This window comes from Pan troglodytes, chromosome 4, assembly GCF_028858775.2.
Source record: "Pan troglodytes isolate AG18354 chromosome 4, NHGRI_mPanTro3-v2.0_pri, whole genome shotgun sequence".
NCBI classification, from domain to species: domain Eukaryota; kingdom Metazoa; phylum Chordata; class Mammalia; order Primates; family Hominidae; genus Pan; species Pan troglodytes.
The window spans coordinates 31,811,911-31,824,034 of record NC_072402.2 but is presented as its reverse complement, the minus strand read 5'-3'; the positions used below and the strand labels follow the sequence as shown (position 1 = coordinate 31,824,034).

The 12,124-nt window shown below is 34.7% G+C and overlaps 1 protein-coding gene across 2 annotated transcripts in view; it reads right to left on the bottom strand.

Moving 5' to 3' along the window:
* The window catches only part of EDIL3 (EGF like repeats and discoidin domains 3), a 441,707-nt gene that overhangs the window by 284,682 nt on the left and 144,901 nt on the right, over window positions 1–12,124 (bottom strand). The window contains exon 3 of one of the 2 annotated variants that reach the window (XM_001146806.6): window positions 3,965–3,994. The exons of the other annotated variant lie outside the window; for it this stretch is intronic. Coding sequence (XP_001146806.1) covers window positions 3,965–3,994 — 30 coding nt within the window. The remainder of the gene's footprint in view (window positions 1–3,964; window positions 3,995–12,124) is intronic. 2 annotated transcript variants of the gene reach the window in all.

Here is a 12,124-nt window from a genome sequence, read left to right as displayed (position 1 = left end):
AAAATTATGCTTTTAAAATTCAAAATTCATACATTAACAACTATTAATCAGGATGCTGTGATTTTTGGCAGTAAAAAACCCTATTTATTGTATTATTTATTCTATTACTTTACTTTGAGAAGTGGCTTATCTCCAATTAGAAAAATAAATATTTAATTTAAAGAAATTAACATATATATTTGAAGAAGACACTGTCCAATCTGGAAGAGTATGAACCTGGTAAAGACATTATATGGGGACATGTGAAAGCTGAATTAACGTACATTTTTTTCTGGCAAACAAAAGATTTCATTTCACTGATAACTGAAACAAAATGGTGAAATAACAGGAAAGAGACATAAGTTAAAAGAGGACCACAAAAATAAATCTCAGCTTGGAAAATACCATTCTGCATCAATTCTATTGGTGAAAGGAGATGAGAGTGAAAACAGAATATTAATGCTGTAATAAACAAACATGAATAACAGCTATAAATTAAAGATATATATTTGATATATATGATTACTGAAAAATATAAGTGAACAGGATAATAACTATTCCTTTAAAAAAATAAGTGTTGAAAAATTCAGGGCAAGAGATACTAAAATGAACTCAAAAATATCAATCCAATTTTCATAATTATTCATATTCCTTATGAAATCAATTATTTGCAAATCTGATAATATTTTGCCAAATGATTTAATTTACTCTTTTTATTATATAGGTTGATAAAAGGAAAACATTTGTTTCCCATTGTCTGCTTTTTATACAAAAGGAGTGTCTGCTTTACTAAATGACACATTTTCTCAATGTTAATATAATCCATATGTGAAATTATGTAGCTAAATATTCCTTAAGAGCACATTTGTTCTATTTTAAAAGTCTATGCTAAAATCACAACAAAAACATCTGCTCATATCTAGAAATGAAAGTATTTTTAAAACATAATTTAAATTCTATGATGTGCATATCACTCTGGAGGAAGATGAGTATTTTGAAGAAAAAATGTTCAGTTGCATTTCACAAAAAGACCTTCTTAGTGAGGACAGAAGTTATGAAAATAGATTTAGAATAAGAAAAGTACACAAGTAGCTATATTATACTTAAATATAGCTTACACTGGGTTACAATTCATTTTCTTCATACAAAACAATAATTTTGCTAAAGCACCAACACTGCTTGGCAGACGACTTAGTAAGGTGTGGGTAGCAGACAGGAGAAATGAAAATGAATTGGGCTAGAAAATGATGGCTGCTGTCAAGGATTGAGACCCAGAGAGAAAGTCCAATTAAAGTTAAGAAATATGGACAGAGGAAGTCCTAGCCAGAGAAGTCTAACATCCAGAATCTATAAGGAACTTAAATCAACAAGGAAAAAACAACCCCAGTAAAAATTGGGCAAAGGACATGGACAGACACTTATCAAAAGAAGATATACAAGAAGCCAACAAACATGTGAAAAAAATGCTCATCATCACTTAACAGAGAAATTCAAATCAAAAACCACAATGAGATACCATCTCTCACCAGTCAGATATTATTAAAAAATCAAAAAACAACAGATGCTGGCAAGGCTGTGGAGAAAAGGGAACACTTACTCACTGTTGGTGGGAATGTAAACTAGTTCAGCCACTACAGAAGGCAGTTTGGAGATTTCCCAAAGAACTTAAAACAGAGCTACCGTAAGATCCAGCAATCCCATTACTGGGTATGTACTCGAAGGAAGACAGATCATTATACCAACAAGACACATGCACTCATAAGTTCGTTGCTGCACTATTCACAATAGCAAAAACATGGAATCAAATTATGTGCTAATGGTGGATTGGATAAAGAAAATGTAGTACATATAAACTACAGAATAATATACAGTCATGAAAAAGAATGAAATTATATGCCTCTTAGCAACATGGATGGAGCTGGAGGCCATGATTCAAAAATTAATGCAGGATCAGAATACTAAATACCACACATTCTCACTTACAAGTGGGAGCTAAACATTGAGCACACATGGATGTAAACCTGGGAACAATAAACACTGCGGACTACTAGAGAGTGGAGGAGAGGAAGAGGGTGTAGGTTGAAAATCTACCTATTGGATACTATCCTCCCTACCCGGATGCAATATACCCATGTAACCAACCTGCACATGTGCCCCCTGTAACTAAAGTAAAAGTTAAATTAAGAATAATAAAGAAATCCAGTGTGTATTTTATACTTACATTACACTTCAATTTGGAATAGTGGAGTGCTCAATAGCCCATGTAGCTAGTGGCTACCCTATTGAACAACACAGGCCTGGAGTTTTTCTGGAAGAGGCCTCAAGAAACAGTTAACAGGGGTTGCCTCTCAGGAAGAAAACTAAGAGACTAGGGGTAAAAAGAGATAGCAACCTTACTTTTAACCACAAACCCTTCTGTATTGCTTGAATTATGTGTCAAGTATATGGGTTGTCTGTATGGAAAAAATACACCACGATAGACAGACATACAGACAGAGTCTTTGGGCAACACTATCAACAGCAAAGCTTCAAAGTCAGGGCAAACAGAAAGCAGAAACTAGGCAGAGGAAACTCACAAACAGATGAGTTTGCTATTGAGTCATGTGATTAGGCTGGTCCTAAAACAGGCTACACAATACTGCCTAGAGTGGGAGAAATATGATAGGAGTTCCTATCCAAATCAGGCTATAGACTATCTAACAATATTATGAAAATGAAACATCAATTGAGGGTTTGTCTGAATCTCTGATTCCATTTCAAAGGCAGTTTATAGTTATAATGAGTATCATGCAACATGACATTTATATATCCTTGGAATTTATCAAAGAAATGTAAGATATTTATTTTGTTTTCTTCCACTGAAACTTTGATCTTTTGAATTTACTCCTACAGGTAAAATCCTTGTCCAGTTTTGCACGGAGATAGAAGCCATGAAGCCAGGCTAGTTGAAGTAAGTCAGGCCTATGAACTGAACTGACCCTATCTTGTATATGAGTTTCAATAACTGAGCTACTTTCCCTCCTTCCATATAAGCAAGCACCATTCTGACCATTAATTTCAGGAGCCCTTTCCTGCTCTTGTCTCTCAGGCCTAACTCCTTTTCTCAGTTACTAAAAAGAATCCATCTAATGCCGAGGTCTTTTCTCTTCAGACCAACCACTAACTGCCTACATCTCAGGACTTGACTCTATTTTTTTTTTCTGATGTTGTTGGTATGTTAGTCTGGTCTTTTATTAATTAATCAAGTGAGCTTTTTCTTCCCATTATATTCTTATAATTGTGTCTGGTCTTTAGTCTCTCTGGCATTTCTCTGACCTGTCTCACTGTCCTGGAACCATGTGGAAAACACCATGCCATCTCTAACATTTGCATTCTTCATTGCACATGGTTCAGGCCACAGCCTGTGTTTGATAAATACTAATTAGCTGGGTAAGGAACTAAGTCATGATGCCAAGTTGCAGGATTATTAAATTATAATTGTAAAAATTACATTTTTAAAATAAAATGAGTGAGGCAGACATAGTACCCTTAAGCCTAGTGAATATGATGTTTGATGCCAGTTATACATGTGATAGTGCTGTATGCTCTCATGAAAGGTATTTCTGAAAGTTTATTTTACCATTTTCCTCCTTTTTAATCTTAATTTTATCATTCATTCTCCTCACTGTATTATTTTTCTGTATTTTTCTCAATGTTCTCATTTTCCAATTTTCCTTATTCTTTAATGTCAATGTGCTATTTTGTATTGTATTTTCCTCTGTATTAGCTCATTTCAAGACTTTTCTCCTTTTATTCAAAACTCTTAACCAACATCATTTAGTCTGGCACAGCATAGTGAGCTCAGCAAATATAAAAGTAAATAAATAAACAAACCTGTGCCAATTTTCTGGTTGAAATCTGAAAAAATATTACTCAAAAGGTTGACTCTCTATTATTAAAGGCATGACATTAAATAAGAATTATGTTTACAACATAGGAACTTTACCTGCTGAAGTTGGTTCTTCTTCATCTGATGCTATGATAAGAGGAAAAGGTGAAATGGGGGTGGGGTAGAAGTGAAGGGAGGGAGAAGTGGGGAGAGAGAAAGAAAGAGAAAAAGAGATATTGAGATTGAACATAAATATATTTCACATTTCCAAACACTAACTACAAGCCCCTGACTTGTAATTTTGTGTATACATTAGAAAATTGTCATGATTTAATAACAGATTAATGAGTATTCACATTAAATAAAAACATATGTGCTCCTATACTTTAAAATATCTATTAATATTTGTTAGAAAAAAGTTGAATTGTCTGAATTTGATTTTCCTTTGCAAATAAGATTAATCTTAGTTAATTTGAGTGTAAATTATTATAAATATTATTGCTAAAAAATATGGATTGTATATAACATAGAGCTACCCCACCATCAATTTTCTATTTGGCAAAGAGGAATTAAAAGTCATGGCTGATGGTCAAAAATTGTGTTCCATGAGATAGAAGTCATAAGAAAGGAAGAATTAAACTTCAGGGTGACTCAAAATCACTTTGGACTTTTCTTTTTTTTTTTTTTAGACGGAGTTTCACTCTTGTTGCCCAGGCTGGAGTGCAATGGCACAATCTCGGCTCACTGCAACCTCCGCCTCCTGGGTTCAAGCAATTCTCCTGTCTCAGCCTCCTGAGTAGCTGGGATTACAGGCATGTACCACCACACCTGGCTAATGTTGTATTTTTAGTAGAGATGGAGTTTCTCTATGTTGGTCAGGCTGGTCTTGAACTCCTGACCTCAGGTGATCCGCCTGCCTCGGCCTCCCAAAGTGCTGGGATTACAGACGTGAGCCACCGCGCCCGGCCTGGACTTTTCTTAAACATGAAGATTCCAGTTCTCTCTCTCTCTCTCCCACTATGTGTATGTGTGTGTGTGTGTGTGTGTGTGCGCGCGCGTGTGTGTGTGACATACACACACTTACATATACCACACACTTCAAAATTTAGTAGTGATGATTCTGTGGTAAGGACACCCGAACCTGCATTTTAAAGAGTGACCCCAGGTGGTTCTGACTTATGTTCTGCAACCCACATATGGATACACATAGACATTATAAAAGAGGAGGCCACAATACGAAAATACAATTTTATCCTTGGGTAGTGGTTACCAACCCTGTAAGTATATTAGAATTCCAAATTCTGGGCTCCACATAGAACCAATTAAGTCAGAATCTTTACATGGTATTAACTTGTAGCCAGGATTGAGGTATTACTAGGCAATATCAATGTAAGATAACATTAACTGTAACTCATACAAGTGTGAATCTTGTTGATTCCTGTTTTAAGAGGTAGGAAGGTTTGAGAGCAGCAAGATTCCAAGGGCAATAACCTACTGCCCTGTGTATGTGGAGGATGGAGCACAGCAATTACAAGAGTGAAAAAGAAGTTTGTCTGAAGCAGCTTCACAATTTTGCCTAGAATCCATCTATTCACTTTTATACTTCAACACACACTCTGTGAAGAAGTATTTCTGCTTTGTACAGAACTGCAGTTTACCCAGAATATTACCGTTGAATTATATGACACAAGCCAGTACTATTTCACTTGATTCATGAAGTTTTAAAATAAAAATTTACTCAGCTGAATTGCTTATAAAGGAACTTTGTTCCCAGCGGATTCGTTAATCAAGGTATCACTGTGTAGCCAGGGAGTGGTCTCCACTCTTTTCCGTTAAGGTTACATCTGCGCAGAGTACACATTAGACAAGCTGACTTTGTGTCCTGACAGTGTTTTCTTCTCACACTGTTTGGCTCGCCTCCTTGGCACATAAAGAAATGGAGAGAGCAAACACAGTTGGCATGCATGGCGCAGAGAACATAAATATTTTAAAAGCTGTTTGCCGCTTTATCATGTCCAAAATATATCATAACATGTTCAAAGAGGAAAAAAAATGGTAGCTTCCAGGAATTCCCTTTTAGGAAAATACCACAGGGGCTTGCAGAAGTGCTGACTTAGATGAGTTATTGTTAACAAAAGTCTAGAGATTCAAAAGAAAAAAAATCCTTACACTTATGGCTGGTCACTTTATGTGTATGAACTCATTTAATTCACAAAGCAACCAATGACATGAAAATATTTCTCATTTGATAAAAGAAAGTACAGAGGTTCAGAGTGACTGAACAATCTGTGTGAGTTCAATTTGAATTTGAGCTCATGTCAGTGTGACTTTAAAACTGAACTTCTTCTGCTGTGCCTTATTGTATCACAAAGTGCTGATTCCGTTTCTACTTAAAGATAAAAACTAGACGACAGAGTTTACTGAAATTCACTAGGTACTATTTAAAGTGTTGGGTCATGGGAGTAGTTATGCTCCTAATAATGTTAGCTGGACTTAAGCATAAAACTGGGGGAGAAAAGAAAGAAAAATTGATACAGAGGCTGAGGAGAGAAATCCTTTCAAGAAATGGAGTTCTTTGGAAGCTTCTCCATTTCCCTCACAATCCAGGGACAGACATAGGCAGCTGAGATCCTGACTGGTTAAACAAAGCACCCTAAAGAAGTGATGTCTAAGGAAGGAAGATTGGAAGTTGCTAAGATTTTACTCTTCCATTATGTAAGAACAAGCAAGAAATTTTAGGAAGGAATTAGCAAGTACAGAAATGAAGACAATTCCAAATTTAGTAAGAGTCATAGTAATCAGAACCTTTGAAAAAGCAAATCCCACAGGGCAAGCTGTGCACCAATCTACACTTGAATTTGCAATACCTGAAAGTATCTTTGTTACAAATTAACAGAATTACAGCCAGCAAATACACAACTTTGCAAAGATTTCTCTTTCTATGTAACATCTACATAGCAGTGCTTCCTTGATATGGGTAGATGTCATTAACCAATATTCATATTATTCACACTCATAAAGGCATATACACAAGCGTTACTATTGGTAATAATCCAGCTTTAGTTATCTCTGTAACAAAGGCAGCATTTCAGGCTAACTGCTTTACTGAACAAAACATCATCAACTATTAACAGGTGGCAACTAGAGCCCCAGAGTAAAAATAAACCTCAAAGTGGGCATTAGTTGCCTTATTAATGACATTTCTGTGAAACAAGTATCACAGAAGGTACTATCATGCTACCCAAATGATTATTCTCTCTTCCTCTCAGAAGTCATAAAATCAGCAATTAAAATAAAAATCAGAGTCTATGGCACATGTAGTCTCTTCTAATTCTGGGAATTTAAACACATTCACCAAGAAAACCAAAAATAAGCAACCCAACAAATAAGTGTATTGCTCCACTTGGTCAGCATTTAGAAGAATGTACTGAAATTATAATGATGGTAGGAAAACAGAGAGTAAAAAAATATATCAGACATATAGAATTTAAGTAAGCGTAATCCTCCTATCACCCATAACAGAATCTTCCTGGGTGTCTGTTAAAATGCCCCACACCTACTGAATTTGAATATTGGGTTTTAGCCCAGGCTTCTGCATTTTTTATAAGTTCTGTAGATAATCGCCATGAACACTAAATATTGAGAATTCTGACTCTAACCCATCAAAGTTTATTTCACTGGGAAACAGCCATGGGTACCATTGTTGGAACCACAGCAGTAAATTAGTAGGCTTACAGAAAACCCTTTGCAATTTATATTCTGGTTGTTTCACGAGATTTCAACACTGTTTTCTTGTATCATCTTCAGATTTCATTGGGTACCTATATCAATGCTTTAGGGAAAGATGACATCCCCTTTGGATTTAATAAATGGTCTGTATCTCAGAACTAACTAAATCTGTTCCCTTTTCTTGGCCACAGTTATTGGCCTAGATATAGGCATGTGACCCATTTGGGGACAAGGATATGTAAGGAGATATTTGTGTGTATTTAGGTGGGGAGAGGCTCTTGGAAAAAAAAGGCCTCCTCACTCTTCTGAGAAAGTGTCTGGAAATAACCCCTTCTCACTCTCCTTTAGATGTAGACACAGAGGCTTGTGGCCCCAGAAGTCATTGGCATGCACCTTGCAACCATGATGGGAGACAGATTTGGAAGAAAGCTGATCCTGCTCAAAGGCAGAGTGCAGAAACAAAGATTTTAGAATCTTGATGAGATTGTTGAGCCACTGAATCAGATCAACCATGAATCCTGACCTTCCTTTGGACTTCTAGTTCTAGGGAAAATACATACTGTGTATTATTAGAGTTGAGCTTTTTGTTATTCACATCTAAATGGCAATCTGCTACAATCCTAATCAGTTTTGTTGTTCCTTTTAAAAATATTAGAATGCATAAGAAATTAATTATCTGAGGCAGCTGAGACCAGAAGTACACACAGCCTCAGGCTATGCATTCAGTGGGCAGCTGAGATTTCAGTGCTTTATTTTTCCAGGGAGCTTACCACCATGCTTTGATACAATAAACCTATTCCTTGATTTTTAAGTTAGTCGCTCTTTTGCAGGACATTCCACCAGTGTACATGTTCCCATGTTCCTGAAGTGTGGTGGTACTTGGGAGAACAGGAAGGCATCATACAGACTCTCCTTGACTTCCTTCCTTTCTTCCTCACTCTCTTTCTCTTTTTCCCCACAAGTATCAACTGTGAAGTACAACTACCCAGGCCCAGTGGGCCGTATATTACCCTGATACAACACGATACTATAACACTTAAGTTTATTCATTAGACAGATTCCAGTCTCTTTGTGTGGTTTCAACAATTCTTACATATTCTGTTTTTGTCTGTTTCATTTTTGAGTGTTTTAAGTAAACTTTTATAACTTGGAAATTATACCCATTAAAAACAATTTTACACCCAGTGTGGCTTACCATCAAATAGGAAAATCTCATTATGAAATATAAAAACTACATTGCTTAGTATAACATATTTTACATGTGAATGTTAATTCAGAGTGACTTATTGATCCTTTTGTTGGCTATATCATAAATTTGGTTAAGCATGTACCAAATATGTTTTCAAGCATATAATTATCTAGTCATTAGTTATTTCCATAACAAGAACTATGTATTATTGTATTCTGACAATATTTTACAATGTTTTATTCAACTGCAGTGATGCAAAAATAGCAATCATGATATTTATGCTTGATTATTTATGCCTACCCAGATGTCAAGTGCTCTAAATGTGTGTGTATGTTTGTGTGTTGAGGGGAGCAGCGGCATTACTAAAATTAGAGTAAACTATTATTTAAATTTGTGAACTCAGTCATTAAAGAAGGATATGGAGTTGCCTGCAGAAGTATCCATAGAAGTACCGAGAGAGAGGTTTGGGTTAATTTGTTTTTTGTTTTATTATTTGTTTATCTGTTGTCCTTGGCCAATCGCCCAACTGGGATATGACTTTGTACTTAAAGGTTGCTATTACTAACTTCTTCCCTGTGAAAAGTATAACAAAGATGATTAGTTTCCTCTGGCCAAATATTTCAGACAGCATATGATGTGGTCAACTCCACAATCTCAGAACTGCAGAGTATTTGGGTCACTGTGAGGCACAGCATTGGATTTGCATAGAAAATGCTTGAATAATCAAAATGTTTCCATTCTATCAACATTTTACATGCATTTTGATTCCTGTGCAAAATTTGGAGAATGGCATCCATTGAAGTATTGATAATATATAACACATAAAACATAATCTTGTACACATGTAGTTAGCATGTAAACATATATTGAATTTTTATTAGTCTCTCCCATTAGACTAAGAGTTTCATGAGGACAGGGCTGTAGCATTTTTTTGCTCACCATTACATCCGTAGTTTTCAAAACAGTGTCTGGAACACTGGAGGAACTGAATAAATATTTGTTGAAAGAAAAGATACACAAATGTTTAATACAGTCATTTGTATTAAATAAAGCTCAGCTGCTTCATTTTGTAATATTATTAAATTCATCAAAGAAAGCCTTACATCTCTGTATATGTTTCATCATATAAATATATACATAATTATATATAGTTTCTATAGCTATATGTCATTATATAAATCAAATTTTCCTTCTTGGGGTAGGAAGGAAACAATATAATTATTATAAAGACAATGGTTGCTCTAAAGACCATTAGATTATCTCATGAAAAATTAAATCTGTGATTTTTAAACTAACTCAGAAAACATGAAACTATGATTTATTAATTAAGTAGATTCATTTAAACAGAACCACAAAATGTACTTTTAATGTTTAGTGGTGATATAGTTTACATGGGTTTTACAATGTATTTATACAGTGAATCATTTTAACAGCGATTACCAGTGCATTTGTGATTCTCTCATTTTAGAAAGAGGTATAAATGAGAAAAATAACAAAAAAGAATGCAAGCTTTGGGTTCAATTTTTGCCACTGAGTAAGAAAACTAAAACTAAACTGAACAAAAACACATATTTTATAAAAGTAAGCCGGAGTACTGGGAAGCTGGAAAGTAATATGACTCAAATAGCCTACATTCATATCCCAGCTGTTATTAGTCTTTGAGAACATAATTAGGACAAATTCTCTTACTTAAAGGAAGTAGTAAATATCTTTAAGTTAGGTGATTTGATATAACAAGGGGACTTACAATTCAATATTTTGGTGTATCTATTCAATTGTCCTTAAATATCCTTTGTTTATTAAATGTGCCCTTCCTCCCTATCCAAACCCAAACCATCCTTGTCGACTGAATTCAAGTTTCACCACCTTCAACTCCTTAGTATTTATTTCAGTCTCCAGATATTCCCTTCTACCCCCACTACCTTTTAAACTATAACCGAAAGCCAGTTCTAAACAGAATGGTACATAATATTTTCCAGCCTTGTTTCCCAAGCTGGACATTATTCTTCCTTGGAGGGCAAATGTTTTAATTTTGCACAGTGTATATAATTGGTTCTGAGTAAATATTTTTGGAAAGTTGTCCAATTTTAAATTGAGAAAATGAAGTCCAAAAGTAAATTTAATGACTGTTTTTACCCTTTTTATTTTAGCTTTGTAAAATGAGGATTGAAAATTAAACCTAAGAAAATTCATGGGCAAATAAAAAGAAGAAACTTGCAAGGGATAAAGCAGATCAAAAGTTAATACAAATGATTTCTCAGATTTATCCATTTTCAATAAAATTAATAAATTCATAATCTTTTTGAAAATTTAATACAGGAAAGAGAGAATCATTAATTCTACAATGAGAATGCTGTTTAATGTCACTAGAGAAGCCACGAAGCCGAGGCTACCAGCTCACTAGATATGAATTTCAGATGGTCACAGCATCCATGTTATTTTGTTTCACAGCACCTGACAGCAGGACGCTGATACTCTCAGCCTCCTTTATGTTCTATGGATTTCTGCTTTATTTATGTGTAGGAGACTACTCACTTCAATCTCAATTCATTTCCATAAGTCTGGACAAATGAGCTAATCTAAAAAGCAAATCTGCTAAAACCAAAAGAACAGAAAACTAAAAAGTAATGAATTGATCAGCAATACTGGCACAAATCTCAGTGACAGTATCCACTTAAGAAAACCACAGAATCATTGCACATAAAATGTTAATGCTGGACAAGACTTAATGATTAAGAGTGTTGTCAAAAAAAATCCATTGGTACAATGGGTTAAGGTTTGCATTAGAAAATAGAAGTATATTTATTAAATCACCTAAATTACTAACTAAAATTCACCACAAGCAGAATTTTGAAGTAAATGGATATGGCATAATTTGTTTCACTAAGTCTTTAGTGAATAATACTTGGATGAATTCCAGGATTTCTGTCTTATAAATGAGGTTTCAATGAATAATCAGATTTCATTTGAATCATGGTAGAAACAAAGAAAATAAATTATCTAATACTTTTATTAAATAAAGTCCATAATCCTAAACAGAATGTAAAATATTTGCTTTTTGTAAGAAAGATTTTTAAAAGATCCTCTTTGATGCCATCCTTTTTGATGCCATCAGCCTATTTTTTAAAAAAAGGACTATGCTTCTTAAATATATTGGATGATATTATATTTCTGCCATTTTCCTGTGAATGTTACTCTCTTGCTTTAATAAAGTTACCATTAACAGAGATATAGTAAAACTTCCAATGTCTGATGTCCAATAGCACAAAACACAGAGACAAACAAATGACTGATCCATGTGCCTGGCAGATGCAGCCTTAGACCAATTACTGGTTTCCCTGCCCATCATCCCACCCCAC